General features: G+C 41.5%; 2 protein-coding genes across 2 annotated transcripts; both read right to left on the minus strand.

Annotated features, from left to right (window-relative positions):
- Positions 1-3,871: 3,871 nt before the first annotated feature.
- Positions 3,872-5,782, minus strand: LOC131680690 (uncharacterized). Its single transcript, XM_058961401.1, has one exon. The coding sequence runs from the start codon at positions 5,780-5,782 to the stop codon at positions 3,872-3,874; it is 1,911 nt and encodes a 636-aa protein (XP_058817384.1).
- A 228-nt stretch (positions 5,783-6,010) lies between these two features.
- LOC131680691 (uncharacterized) lies at positions 6,011-7,075 on the minus strand. Its single transcript, XM_058961402.1, has one exon. The coding sequence runs from the start codon at positions 7,073-7,075 to the stop codon at positions 6,011-6,013; it is 1,065 nt and encodes a 354-aa protein (XP_058817385.1).
- Positions 7,076-15,978: the final 8,903 nt, after the last annotated feature.

The following is a 15,978-nucleotide window of genomic DNA, read 5'->3' on the forward strand; positions in this document are numbered from 1 at the left end:
TTAAAACCGAACATAAAACCAATTTCTCTACAACACTGCTTCAAGACAACCATAAACCGCTCTTAAGCCGAAAAAGGCCCATTGTTAAGATGGTTCTCAAGAGTATTATCCAAGGTTTTCTTAAAACTTTTAGGTCTTATCAATACATTCTTATAGTGGTGTTCAAGAGCTGCTTAAAACTTATATAAGACTACCTTAAATCTTGATAATTTTATGATTTTCTTCAAGAACACTTAGTGCGCTATGAAACTGCTTTGTTAGATAGAGAGCTTGAAGTATCCAGCTTTTTACGTGCCATAATGGCGTTCTAAATTGTTCAGTTCGTAATACGTTTAACGGCCCTTTTTTGACAAATATCGTTTACGTCGACCGCCCAGTGAGATTAAGTAATCCTACGTTAGTCCAATGCGCTGCATGTTTATTCAATTAACGCCCGACATCTTCAACTGGGCGTTGCTGTCAAGCTGGCGTAAACGATTATTGTCAATGAAGGGCAATGAAACGTATTACGGACTGAGCAATTTAGACCGCCATTATGGCACGTAAAATGCTGGATAGACGAAAAGAATTAGCTTAGGGAAAAATATATCCATCATATGATATTCCTTTACCAAAATGGATACAAATAAAAATCGATAATAAAAGTGGCCAGCTTTTTAAGCAAAATTGAGAAAATTTGCATGCGATTGCCAGTTTTACGATAATATGCAATATAAAAGTGCGAAAAATTCAACGCGCCGTGAAACAATCTCTAAAACATTGATTTTAATAGGAAATATTAAATCGTTTCGAAAATTCAATAGTATGGATTAAACGCGTGCATAAACATTTTTCTAGTTCAGAAATGCATTTCAATCAGTGAGAATCAGTTCAGTATATGAAAAAGTTATTATTTTAATTCTTAAGCTAATGGCGACCTTTTCGAAGCGGTCAAAAATATCCACGACGCCATTACTTGCCATTGGATTTAACTGAAACCGCCATAAGATCTTATTAAAACTAATTATTCTTGCTCAAGCGTAATAGGAGTTTTTCAAGATAGTGATCAATTCATTTTTATTTATGATACACTTAAAGAAGAGCTGTTGGACTTGAATAAAACTAATAGTAATTTTTCATGACAGAAAGGTTAGATGAAAGATCGCCATAAATCTAGTCTACTTAGCATTGAAAATGTCAATGTTGAAATAAAAATGCCTATGGTTAATTATTATGGTAATCACAATTCCATCTAAAAGTTGATAATTTATTTCAACAACGCATGTTAAATGGAGCTATATGAACAACAAACGATATTTCGCTATATGTACAGTACCTACAGATTTGCAAAGTTAAATGAATAATTTTTTAACCATCGAGTTTGCTGTTTATACATGATTGAGGTGCATGTCACGTCTTCTCCGTTGGAATACGTCACATATCCCGTCAGTCGTTACAGTTGGTTTATTATAAAACGCTCTTATGCAAGAGTATTTTCACTTCGTTTAAAGCTTTAAGAAGGTTGTATGGTAACATTCTTAAGATACATCATGCTTCAACAAGAATGTCATAAAACTATCTTTTGGCTTTAAGGAGGTATGAAAGCAATGTCTTAAGAAGGGGCTCAAGAGTCTCTTAAAATTGTTCATAAGACTAATTACTCTTATAAAAAATGTAGTTTTATGGATATTTCTACAAGAGTTCTTGAAGAACTGTTAAACCCCGTCAAGCATATAAAACTAAATGCCCTTTTCATAAGCAAGGTTAAAATCAGATTCACTATGTAATGCCTTGATAAAACTACCATAAAACTTAAATAAAACCAATTGGGTCATTAAATGAGAAAAAAGTCGTTTTTTATTACATCGTTAAAGCTGATTTTCGTGGTTGCAACAATATTTTTTTCCAGCTCAGGAAACGTGAAAATAATATTAAAATTTACAATAAAGAAATATGTTGACAGTCTGGATTTGACACTATAGGAAGGATTTGACATATCGAATTTCACGACATATGATGCCCTGTCAGAAAAAGTTAAGGCATGTTTTCTCGGTTTTCCCGCAGGGTTATTTTTATTTGACATAAACACCATCCATTGCATATAGAGTACTTGACAATCTGTAACTGTGTTAGTGTGCTCAACGGTTTGTTTTCCTCCACCTGTCATAGATGGAGGAAAACAAATCGAAAATAACTTTTCGGTCGGATTATTTTCTTGATGGAATATGACCAACCGGAATTGTACGTCCTCCGAATAAGTTTTACAGCGACATAGAGCATTTCAACACCATTAGAAATAGTTTACGAGAGCCAATTCAAATGTTTAAATTAACTGACAGTTTTATATATGACAGCTGGAGGAAAACAAACCCCCAGATAGTGCGAGTGAAATCATTTGCCTAGAGCTCTATTAGTGTGTTTAATGATTTGTTTTCCTCCACCTGTCAATTTCTGATAGCTGGAGGAAACAAATCGAAAAAAAAACTTTTCGGTCGGATTATTTGCATGGTGGATCGAACCCAACTGGTATTGTAGTCTCCGGAATAAGTTTCACAGTGACACAGAGTATTTAAACACCGTTATAAATACTTTAGATAAGCGATCTCAAACATTTAAATTGGCTGACAGTTTTACATATGACAGCTGGGGGAAAACAAACCCCCAAGTAGTGTGAGTGAAATTATTTCTAGGACGATTTTTCAGAAGGGCGTAAGAGCAAAATGTAAACAAACCGGTTTTTGCTTAATATTGAAGCTAATGCTATTGTACGGTTTCGGAACGGAATTCGCTTAATGAACTGTAAATTAATTGGAGAAAAGAAACGTGTTTATTTTCTGTTTGATAATTGCGTATTAATTTCTCGACGAACGGCGTACGAATCCCTTTTTGTTACAGGGTTGCCAAATGATATAGAAATACATATGTTATCAAAAATATACAAGATAGGGTAATAATAGGATTTTGAAATAACCGTTGCATCCGAACATCCTCCCCCGCGTTGCAGTTGCGGAGGAACTCAAGCATCCAGAGGTAGAACTGCTAACTTCGCCGTCGTTCGACTGAAAACACCGCTGTTGGTCTTTACCATCACCGCCCTGATTATCCCATCAGAACCTGGATGGACATTAACCACCCTGCCTAAACGCCATTGTTGGGGTGGCATATTCTCCTCCTTCAAAACGACGAGATCTCCGATTCTTACTTCGGTGTATTTGCGATTGTGCTTCGGTCTGCTGCGTTGTAGCTCCTGAAGATAGTCTCGTGACCACCTCTTCCAAAATTCGCTTCGCATCTTCTGAATGATTTGATATCTGGACAGTGTACTTAGCTTGACGTCGTCTGATTCAGGCACACATATGGCAATTAGCTCTCGGCCTATGAGAATATGCCCAGGTGTTATCGCCTTCAGGTCATTAGGGTCAGCTGATTGAGGAACAAGCGGTCTCGAAATGAGGATGGCTTCAATCTGGGCAACCAAGGTGTTCCACTCATCGTAGGTAAACCTTCCATCGCCGACAACTCGTTTTATGTGACGCTTGGTTGATTTGATACCAGCTTCCCAAACGCCACCGAACTCGGGAGACCGCGCCGGAATAAAGTGCCATTTTATTTCTTGAGGTAGACAGTAATCACAGAGCGCCTGCTTCATATCCCGTTGATTGAACAAGACGTATAGTTCATGCAGTGCCGAGTTCGCCCCGATGAAGTTTGTGGCGTTATCGGAGTGTATTTGGGTAGGTACTCCACGTCTGGCCACGAAACGCTTCAGCACGTTGATGAAAGCTTGAGTTGATAGGTCCACTGCCAACTCGATATGGACCGCCTTTGTAACCATGCAAATAAACAATGCAATATAAGTTTTCAGATACACCGGTTTCCGTGGGTTGCCTGTTTAGACGTGAAAAGGCCCACCGTAGTCGACACCAACTCTCGAGAAAACGTCTGATTGTGTCACACGAAATTTTGGTAAGTCTCCCATGTAACGCTTGATTTCCGGGGGATTTGTTTTGAAGCAGCGAATGCACCCTTTGAGATGCTTCTGGATCACATTCCGTCCATCAACGATCCAAAATCGCTGTCGAAGCGCCGATAACAAACCGCTGGGTCCAATGTGCAGGTACGTTTCATGGAAATCGTTAATGATGATCTTTGTCACATGATGCTTCGGTGGAAGTATAATCGGATGACGCTGTCCAAAGGTTAGATTCGCGTGCTTGATTCTGCCGCCTACACGTAGTATTCCGGATTCGTGTATGGGATTCAGCGAGCGCGAATCTCCTACATATTTGTGGTCCATATTCTGCGTAGTGTTGTACCTCTGTATCTGCTTGATATCCTCAGCGTAATATTGTCGCTGCACCAGACTGACGATCATGTCAAGACTTACTTGATATTCTTCAACCGTAGGAAATACTTCATTGTCATTCGCTGTTCGTATCCCCTTCGTTTTTCTAATGAATCGTGCTACGTATGCCATCACTCTCCTCAGTTTATGAAATGAACTGTACCTTTCCAGAACCGGAAAGTCAATCGATTGACAACTGACTGGAAGCGCAATTGTTTTAACATCTGGTATCAAGATTTCTTCAGTAAACACAAACTCTTTGTAGGTAGCGGTACGCGAAAATGATGGACCATGCCACCAGACATCATTGTGCATTAGTTCTCCCGGTAGGACACCTCTCGACACCATATCCGCAGGATTCAAAGCTGACCGTATATACTTGAATTCATAACCCTTTGTAGATCGTTGTATTTCAGCTACACGGTTGGCAACAAAGGTATTGAGTTCGTGTGGTGATTTTTTTAGCCAACAAAGGACGATTTGGGAATCCGTCCACAGAACGATGTTGTTGAAATCCAGTTTAAGTGCCGATGTGACTACCTTCACTAAACGAGACATCAGCAGGAATGCGCATAACTCCAAGCGGGGAACCGTCTGATTAGGAGCTACCTTAGATTTGCTCGTCAGTAAATGCACTTCTGCGTTGCCGTTCGAACAAATTGAACGTATATACACACACGTACCGTAGGCTGCCAAGGACGCATCGGAGTAAGCGTGAAGTTCGATAGCGATTCTGTTGTCCGTTAGCACGTAACGATTGATAGTCATTCCAGCAGTTGCAATAAGACTCGCGATGAAATTAACCCAATTGTTTCGTTGTTCTATTGGTACTTCTTCATCCCAGTCGATTTTTAATTTCCACAGTTCACGCATGAGAAGTTTGGAGACTAACGTGGCCGGTGCAAGCAGCCCGAGAGGATCATAAATTTTTGACATCTCTGACAGAATATGTCGCTTTGTTATCGCAGTTTGCGTTTGAATCGGGTTTATCCTGAAAGCTAATTCGTCCGACGACGGATTCCAAAGCAGCCCTAGTGTTTTGATAACGTCGTTTGCTCCACTTATTTCCAAAGTTGATTGCTTCTCTCGTAGCTCGTCGGGAATTGATTCCAAAAACTCAGCTGAATTAGAGCACCACTTGTGTAGCTGGAAGCCGCCGCTGTCTAATAGCTGAGTCAATTGCTCAGCAGCAGTTTGAATTTCGTTCACTGATTCGCCTCCGGACAAAACATCATCCACGTAAAAATCTTTGACCACAATCGCAGCAGCCAGTGGAAATTTCGATCCCTCGTCAGCAGCTAATTGATTCAGAGTGCGTGTGGCTGCAAACGGTGCTGACGCTGTACCATATGTATCAGTTGTCAGATCATATGTTTGAAGTGAATCCGTAGGATGCTTTCGCCAAATGATCCTCTGGAATTTCTTGTCGTCGTCATGAATCCTGATTTGGCGATACATTTTGGATATGTCGCTTGAGAAGACGTATCGGTGGATCCGGAACCGCATCACGATGTTCAGCAACGAATCTTGCACAGCCGGTCCGATCATAAGCAGATCGTTTAGCGACACGCCAGAAGACGATTTCGCCGATGCGTCGAAAACCGTTCGTAGTTTGGTAGAAGAAGAAGTAGGTTTCAGAATGGCGTGGTGAGGTAAATAGAAGTTTGGGCTGCTACTCACCTCTGATTAAGGCGTTTCCTTACAGTGGTTGAGCCGTATGTATTCCTCCATAAAGAAATCATATTGTTCTTTCAGCTCCGAATTGGTTGCCAGGCGTCTTTCAAGGTGTCCAAACCTTTGGAGCGCCTGCTGGCGTGAGTCGCCAAGCTTGTCAGTGGTGTTACGGAAGGGTAATCTGACCACAGATCGGCCGGAGACGTCCCGGGTCGTTGTTTGTTGGTAATGTTGTTCACATAACTCCTCTTCACTCGACAGCTTCGTTGCTAGTGGAACTTCTTCCAACTCCCAGAAACGTTGGATTAACTGTTCGAGTTGATGATCAGGATCAGAAAGTGCTGTGTGGCAGCCTTTGTATTGACGGTATGGTGAACGTCCGGTAACAGCACCCGAAACTACCCATCCAAGTGTCGTCTCTTGAAGGACCGGTAATTTATCGCCGAGCTGTATTTGCCCAGTCCTCAGTATGTGGAAAAACAGTTGAGCACCAATTAGGAGATCGATGCGCTGGGGCTTGTAAAAGTTTGGATCTGCTAACAAAACTCCATCCGGAATAATCCAGTCGGATACGTTGAGCTTGCTTGCTGGAAGAATGTTAGCAATCCGAGGAACGACGAGACATTCGATTTGTTGTATATATCCGTTGATACGCGAGCCAAACTGAACAGCTAACATGTGTTTGACAGGCGTTTCCTTGCCGTTGATACCGACGACACTGGTGGAACATCGATTTCGACTAATACCAAGGAGACTAGCCATTGCCTCAGTAATCAGGTGCAGCTGCGATCCGGAATCAAGTAAAACACGGCACAGCTTGCTCTGTCCATGTACATCGAGTATGTTCACGATCGCTGTTGATAGCAGCACTGCTTCTTGTTCGTTAGTACTTGTGGCGCAGTTAAGGGTTACTACGTTGCTCGTATTTGTCGAAGCTTTGCCGGTTTCGGTAGACTGAACATCAGTATTTTTGCATGTATCATCACTCGGTTTCGGGATGTCAATGTGTAGAACCGTGTGATGTCGTTTTTTTTTGCAGTCACGACAAGAGTGCTTTGATGAACATTTTGCTGTCATGTGCCCTTTTCTCAGACAATTGTAACATACGCCAGCTTGTTTGGCTTTGTCGTTTCTGTCGGTAGCAGAAAGTTTGAGAAGCTCTTCACACTGATGGTTGAAGTGCGCCTTTTCGCAGAACACGCATTTCGCTTGTCACCGTAAGCGTCGTAGATTTTGTCTGTAACTTCTGCGCGGGCACTGGCGCACTAGGTTTTTGTTTAACCTTCTGCTGACTGGCCTCTACCCGTTCGAGAACTTGAGTGTGTTTTTCCAGGAAGGAAATCGTATCAGCGTATGTGGGAATCACACCGTGCTTGTTAGTAGCTTCCCACATCTTTTTTGTTTCGAAATCGAGTCGAGAGGCAATCACATTTACCAACAGAATGTCTGAGAGGCCTAGTACATCGTACCCGTAGTATCTGAGCGAATCGACATGCCTTACGCATTCTTCGATTAGTTCTCTCAACTGCTTACCACTTTCTTGAGTCATCGGTTTGAACTGAAGCAATCGAGATGCATGAATGTCTACGATTTTCCGTTTATCTTCGTATCGTTGCTGGAGAAAGTTCCATGCACCGTCAAAATTGTTTGCGTTGATAAACTGCTGGTTAATCGCACCGGCCGCTTCCCCGATTAGACACTTATCCAAGTGGTATAACCTTGTAGCAGCATCCTCGGACGGACATTTCTTCATGATATCTAGAAACATCGACTTAAATTTGAACCAATGCTCTGGTTTCCCGTCGAACATCGGTAGCGGTGTATGTGGTAACACGGACTGTTGTACTCGAATCTGTGGCGCATTGGATACCAGCTGTAGACCGGAATGCACCTGTAGCTCCTGTTTTTTGTGTCTATCCAACTGCCTGCATACTTCCGCTCGCACTTCCATGTACAATTGTTCGAACTCAAAATACTCCTGTTCTTCTTCCTCCTGCTTGTGTGGCGTAGCAGCGAACAACTTTGCTTGACAATCGTTCATGTCGAGGTACGCAGCATCAATCGTATGTAGAAATGTATCCAGCACATATTCGTCGACAGGAGTCTGTTCATCATCTGCTTTGATGAGGTTTGTTTTGATGCGTGCGATCTTCGCCTTAGTGAATTCGCACAGTCGTTGAAGTGCTTGTAGCTCTTCCGCCATTTTCTTTCGTCGCTCTGCCTCGGCCTTCGCCGCTTTCTGCTGCCTCACTGAAGGAAGTATGGGAATTTTCGAGCTGCGACGGGTGTTTACCGGCATCGAAATTACCGACGAAAACGATCCATAGGTCGCTGGTTCAATCCAGCTCGAAGGACCAAATTATGTACGGTTTCGGAACGGAATTCGCTTAATGGACTGTAAATTAATTGGAGAAAAGAAACGTGTTTATTTTCTGTTTGATAATTGCGTGTTAATTTTTCGACGAACGGCGTACGAATCCCTTTTTGTTACAGGGTTGCCAAATGATATAGAAATACATATGTTATCAAAAATATAAAAAAGATAGGGTAATAATAGGATTTTGAAATAACCGTTGCATCCGAACAGCTATAAATTACCATACAAACTAAAAAAATACAGTAATAAGCATTTTGGATCGCCTTACAAAGGTTTTTTAAAAAGGCTTATTTCAACTTTGTGGGATGTGAAATCGAGTTGTTGTTACGCCCTCTCTGTTCACTTTAATGATTCTGTCGATATAAACGAGGTATTATACGTTGATTTGAATTAACAATACTCGTAAAAGCTCACTGCAACCTAACAATCTTATAAATTGAATAGATTAAAATATGCATTTCGTAATTAGTCTGATATTAACATTGGAACGGTTTAGGCCATTATAATCGGTTAGTCTTCCATTTCATCTGCCAACATTCATGCGCCTCTCTAAAACCGCCGTAAATTGAAAATGTAATGCTGTAAAGCCCGTCGTTTTCACTCTCGGGCGTGCTATTAATCATTTAGTTTTGGAAGGTATAAACAGGAAAGCATCATATATTTTTGAAAAGCATTTCGGAAATATGGATGTTGTACTCAGTAAGTATGTTTTAGTTTTAAATAAGAGAGCAAAAAAAGTATGTTTACTATTTTCAGAAGCTGCGGATATGTTAGAAAGCGATTTGAAGCGATGCCTGTGTTCGGTGCCAACAGCTGTTTGGTTCGAGAAGGTAGCTAGCTCATCGATGCAGTGCAAGAATTTTTCATTCGCAAATGTGCATACCTCAACACCTCTTCCAATCTATCTATCAAAGTCTAGCTTTGAAGAGACTCCTCTCAAATTGTCGGTGAACAGGTATGAATCATTCCACACCTCCGATACGGAACCTCTGAATTTGGCATTGCCAGCAATACATAATGTTGCTATTGCCGATTGCGACAGCAAAATTTTTTCCGACTGATCGTGGGGCATTGAATCTTGTGGTCAGGGATCGGCAGGAAGCGAAAACAATGAAAGTTGGTAAGTATTTTCTGTGCGAGGATAGTTACGTTGAAGTCGGAAGAAGTGAAGAAGGATTGTCCCGCGTCGTTTCATCGGAGAGTTGTGTGGTTTGGTGCAGTGAACTGTCGGAAAATGTTTTTTTTTTTTCGAAGGTGAATCCCGAGGAGGAAGGATATCGTTCGTTCGTTCGGTGCTATGCCATCCGACAACATGAAATCTGACATTTTGTTGAATTGGAAAGGAGCCTGAAAGAATATATGTAGGAGCCAGGGTTGCCACATTCACAGATTTTTTGTATTACAATCTATTTCACTATTTTTGGTCGCAGAAGATACGGCCGAAGAACACGCAATGAATAGTGCATTTAACTGAGCTCGTGTTGTGCTATTAGTTACGTCAGTTAGGATCGTATCGATTAAATTATAGCTAAGTTTGCTGAAAAGCGCAATTCTCAGCAGAGCTCGTGAAAGTGTTTGTGTATGTTCCGGCTCTCAATTGCGAATCTTCGTGGTAGTAGTAATAAAGAGCGAACCATTAACACTGCCAACGTGGAAGGTGTGTGTACGCCAAAGATCTCTGCTGTATAGAGCATGGAGAGGAGCATCAAACGGATAAGTTTATTTTGAATTTATTCTTTTTGTGTTAGTGATGGGAGCTTGTATTTAGGATTTTTGGATTTTTGTTTTAGGGTAAAGTGCCTGTTTTCACCATGTTGGGGAGGGGCCTCGCTAGGTCGTTGGTTGCTCGGCCTGCGGTCGATGGGGTGCGTGCGGGTTGGCATCGACTACTTTTCTTCGTTGTTTGGAGCCGGGATAGTAACACGGGCGCTTTGAGAGCGGTGAGGTACTTGTGTTTGGGCGCAGCGAGGACTCGAGTCGGGATGGAGGACGCTGCTCTGGCCGGCGGCTTCGGGTGGGTGGGGTGATGGTGGAGGCATGGTGACGGTAGGCTTATCGCCCTATATGTCCTACGTGTTTTAACCGGTTGTAGTGTTCATTCGAGGTGACTGGTTCTTTTGAGCGGCTCTCCATGGCAGTTTGTTTTGATAGGTACCGAGCGCAGCTGCAGTACAGTGTGCATAGGTATGTTTTTCCTGCTCTTTGAGCTTTGGAGATGTTTAGTTCGCATTTACACAATCGAGTGTTCTCCGCACACTGTTTGACAAACTGAGCATATTTAATGCACACATAAATGGTTGCTCGTTGTTTAGGAGCGAGTGTGTCGGTGGGATTTAGTGGTTACGGGGTGTAGTGGCTTCTTGTTTTTTTGACGTAGGACTTACGTCTTTCTTTACTATACTGGGTGTCATTTCAAAATTTTCAAAACGGATGCGTTACGTACACTTTGAAGCTTGATAACTTTTCTCCTACTAAAGGAATTACTAATATTGTTTCATAAATTGAAAGGAAAACGTTCAACGCTTGCTATTCATACCTTGTTTGCTATATAAAACTTGTTTAAAAAGTTCAAAAACTACTTTTAATGCGAATCAACATTAATGCTAGAACCTATAAATATGGGTGTCACAGTTTTTCTTAAAGCCAGACGTGTCTAAGCCACAGAGCAGAACACACGTACGTGTGCTGCTCAACGAGAAGCTGCATTTGGACTACCAACCAAATCATAGCTACTGCCTTATCGCTGCCAACCAAGAACTGTCGTCGCCCTGCGTGAAATTCATCACTCTCAGAAGTGGACAGAGTTACTCATTCGCAAGCTGCTCTTCCAGTGCCTGGTTCGTGAGATTGCACAGCATTTCAAAACCGATCTCTTCCGGAGCTCAGCCGTAATGGCCCTTTAAGATGCCAGCGAGGCCTGCCTGGTTAGTTTGTTGGAAGATACCAATCTGTGCGCTATCCATACCAAGCGAATAATCATCATGCCGAGCGGGAAACGGCGAAATAATATTCACAACAAACGGTTCTTATTAGGACCACAAAATCGTTCTCAGAAGAATTACAATTGAAATTTCCATTTCGTGCTTTGGAAAATAACTTCCCTCTTATCGGGTTAGTTATTTTCTATAAAAATATCCGAAAAATGTACGATAAAACTAATAAACTGACCAATTGGACGGAAGCAAGAAAATACCTACAAAAATTTGAGTCAGAAAAGTGACATTGACGGAAAAATGCTTCGATCGTGTCTAAGCGTTTGGCAGCTGAAGTTGCCGATTTGTTTTCCAACGTCAATTATTTGCGCTGTGCTGTACGGAACAAACAGATTTTTGCGCGATTCGTTGGGAAATAATCAAATCAATAGTGTAGTAGATTCCGTAGATTTTACCGTAAATTTTGATAGATTTTGTAAAAGCATTAATTAGCCTGCTTTGATTGGTGGTTTTTGCAAATCTTTCAAGAACATTAGTGAATGTGGCAACCCTGCTACTAAGCGAAAGCCACACTAATAAGAATGATGAAAATATTTAAATTTGTCGCACAAAAGGATGGACTTCCATCTGCACTAAGAAGTTTATAAAAGAGATCGCATTGCGATATACAATGCTCATTCGATGTGAGCTGCGAAAGGGGAATGTTCGTGTATGTACGCAGCAGAAGCGAATTCGGACAAGGTTCGAATCGTTAGAAAGGATTCTCGTCTGGTATCACCAAAAATAGTTATTTGCAAACCGTTCTTTTTAGGATGAAAACATAATGGAGAAAGAATTGAATTAGAATGTTCCATTTAATAACTTGGATTGAGTTTGCGCCTGTCACGTCTGCTGTACTCTATCAATGACACATATAAACCAATGTTTATCAAATTAATCTACAAACTACTAATCGAAAGCCACACCAAAAAGAATGATGAAAATATTTCCATTTGTCGCACAAAAGGATGGACTTCCATCTGCACTAAGAAGTTTATAAAAGAGATCGCATTGCGATATACAATGCTCATTCGATGTGAGCTGCGAAAGGGGAATGTTCGTGTATGTACGCAGGAGAAACGAATTCGGGCAAGGTTCGAATCGTTAGAAAGGATTCTCGTCTGGTATCACCAAAAATAGTTATTTGCAAACCGTTCTTTTTAGGACGAAAACATAATGGAGAAAGAATTGAATTAGAAAGTTCCATTTAACAACTTGCATTGAGTTTGCGCCTGTCCAGTCTGCTGGACTTTATCAGTGATTCATATAAGCAAATGTTTATCAAATTAATCTACAAACCCGTAGGTTTTTGCAAGTCCTAGAAAATCAGTGAATGTGGCAATCTCATTCGACATGAAATTTCCAGTAAACAATCATTCAAAAAGTGCATTGGCTCAAATTATCCATGAATGTCATATGATATGCCCAAGTTTAGTCCTACGTCAACACCGCGGTTATGTCCCGGACATTACCCACTCCTAGTTTTTTGTATTCGCAATGACAGTTGCGTGCAGGTTTTGTTTCGGGTTTGTTGTGGGCAGATTTGTACTAGTATAGCTTACCACCACTTTGAGGTAATATCAATAGACTTTTCTGCGGATCATGTGCGTACACGCCGCATGACACAGATGCTGCATCGCAGGCTGGTGGAAGGTAGTAAACAAAGACGGCAAGAGTAAGTGGGATTGTTTTCAACCAGGAGGCTTCATTGGTGTTCGTGAGACCGGTCGCAAAGAACTCAATTTTTATTCTCACATTGCATTAGTGCAATGCTGATGTAGGAACGTAGACTCTTTTAGAGTTTGTTTATGATTTTGTCGCCTAGTAGCGAAGCATCATCGGGAATGTAAATCCGCTGGAATGGTAAATGCTTTACGAGTCAAAAGTTTATTGGGTTACTGAATCGGAGAATCGTTTGATATATTTGAAGGTTGTTGTTCGAATTACGCACGTGGGTTGCTGGACCTACTTGAGTGCTGCTTTTGACGGAGTGGCTGTGGGTTTTGTTTCGGTACACAGTTGTATTGCGCGCCTCAGTACATTGTATTAGTGTGACGAGAAATCACAGCTGTTCTTTTAGGAGCGGCGCTCGGCTGAGTTGATGGTGTTTCGGGCAACTTTTTGTGATGTCTGAATAATGGTTGTCGGGTTTGATATGGATTAATGGGGAGCGGGGTTCATCGCATTTTTTCTGTGCATATTCGTTGATAGTGGGACAGTTCCTGAACTCCATTCGTTGCTACACTTCTTGCGGATAATTGTGGGACGGCCGCGTGTGTAGAGGGATGATTTTAGCAATGATGACAAGTGAATCGCACGAGAATCGAGTGCGAGCGCCCAATTTATTTCATTTTTCGGGTTCAGAATAAGAAAAATCAATGGCGTTTCGAACTAGCCTACTTTCATACAACATGTAATAAGACTACTTGTCTCGTGTAAATGTCTACCGATCGGAAAATCAAGCACAGGTTAACATAAATAACTCACTCCGGATAGCCGGCTGTTCGGAAAATGCATTATTTCTTTTCTCGCGCAAAAATAGATGAATAGATGTCTCAATTACATTTTCTAGTAGTCTTGTGTAACTCGAAGTCTGTGTCTCGCGCGTTCATTTTACAAAATCTATACTTTATCCTTTTATGTAACGCCTCGCGAAGAGATGAGTGTTAGGATGCGTATTCGAACGGCATTCATTTTTTTACTGGAGGTTGTGCACCAGAGGGCTTTGATTTGAAATGAAAATACAAAGCGCGTGAGTACTTGGCTGGATCACCATGTCTACCGGAATGTTTCTCTAGCTACTAGCATCAGTTCTCTCCTGCGACACTTGTGGATGATGCAGGGAATTCCCCGGTCATGGTAGTCACGGGTGTTGAACTAACATTCCTTCCCATCCCATGGTTGGCCTGCATGGGCGTGGCCGTCTACGTTGTTGATCATACTGTGATCTTAGTCTCTTTGGGTTGCACGTTGAGTGTGATGTACTGGTCCCGGGTATCATACAATCGGTTCAGTGTGCAATTTCAGCGCGTTTTGATCAGTCAAGGGAGACTCACGGGCTGTCAACTAAGCTAAGCTAATCCAAATATGTACGTCCCTAGGATACAGTAGTGTTGGGTTAATTTGCCAGTAAAATGTTAGGTTTTGCTTTGTGGGTGTTTTACTGTCCCTATGATACGAGCCTGTTTTACACAGAGTACTGCACATACCTTCGGCTCTGAAATCGGATTACAGCATTATTGCATTCCACCCAACGAAACTGGAACAGGGGTTTTTGTATTTTGCCGTGCGCTTGTTTTTTTGTACGTCGCAGGAAAGGCTGCTATTTCTACCTTTGACATGTTCAGGTGGATAATTAGGCAATCCATGAGACGTTTCTAATCAGCTGATTATTTCTTGTTTACTTATTCTGACGTTACTCCGAGGGGTGCGACGTCCGACAATATCGTTGATTCGATCCAACATCAAACGAATCGGACTAACAAAGTTGTTTGTCGGACGAGTTTTTCTGTTCGCAGGAGTAGACTTGTTGACAGAACCCACCGCTGAATTGTCAAACAAACGTCTAATGGATTGCCTAATAATGTACTCAATCCGGTTCCGCTCCGCTTCTGTCCAGTCCTATTTGGTGCTGATTCAATACTGTACATGGGCATCTTTATTCTTCCGTATATTTTATATGCGCACGTTCACACTTGTCCTTACAATTGTAGATGCGTGCGTATGGTTGAGTGTTGATGTCCGTGCGCGGTGACTCCCATTTCTCATGCAAGTTTTATTGGTCTGTGTATTGAGTGTGCGGCGGTGATGTTGAGGTGGTTTGGTGCACAATCCTATTGTTGAGGTAGTGCGGTGCTTCGTTTGACCGCATTGAAATAGGCGTTTTTCTCGATCAACGCCTTCAAGGCTGGTACCAAGAATGCCTCAGGGATCGCTCAAGCGTTCCCTTTTTTCGTTTGAATGCTCGTTGGTTTGTCTGGTCTTTTACTCGTCTATTTTGGAAGGTTTTGGTTGTAAGTTTTTTGTGCAATTAAGGACGATTTTTCAAAAAGAAAGTTTTTTTTGTTAAAATTTCCACCATCTTGTTTATAATTAATATAATAATATATTAATGAATTTTTGAAGGGGTCGTGTACTGGATGATTTTATGCGGTTTAGGGCCCTTTTAAATTGTTAATTTTCGGTGAACGTGCGAGCGCCGGTTCATGGTGCCGCGTTGCGTCTATTTTGTGCATTGGCAACTTCGTGGTTCTTTGAAGGAGTGGGGAACGGGATTTCGCGTACAACTGTTTTGTAGTTTGCAAGGAAGCTGCAATCCGTTTTGCCTTTTTAACATGTCGGAGGGTGAAGTAAGACACTCCTATGTCTTCTTAAACTTAAAAGAAATTCTATATATATATATAGAATATCATCATCATCTTTCACAACTGTAATTCTTTCAACTATCTCATTTTTTACACTTATCTAGTACTCAGTATAACCAATAGTTAGCATAACAATAAATAAATCGCGCGCGGTAATGATTGTTTAGAACCGGCGCCGGGAAAACTTTACACAGACACGGCAGAATACACAAAACATTCGCGGCGTGATGAAAAGTTGAACGGTATCGATTTATTAAAATATAAGCA

The sequence above is a fragment of the Topomyia yanbarensis genome, chromosome 2, assembly GCF_030247195.1.
Source record: "Topomyia yanbarensis strain Yona2022 chromosome 2, ASM3024719v1, whole genome shotgun sequence".
Taxonomy (NCBI): Eukaryota; Metazoa; Arthropoda; class Insecta; order Diptera; family Culicidae; genus Topomyia; species Topomyia yanbarensis.

Excerpts from the sequence above, each read along its gene's own strand:
- LOC131680690 (XM_058961401.1), bottom strand. The coding sequence starts at position 5,782 with ATGTATCGCCAAATCAGGATTCATGACGACGACAAGAAATTCCAGAGG.
- LOC131680691 (XM_058961402.1), bottom strand. The coding sequence starts at position 7,075 with ATGACAGCAAAATGTTCATCAAAGCACTCTTGTCGTGACTGCAAAAAA.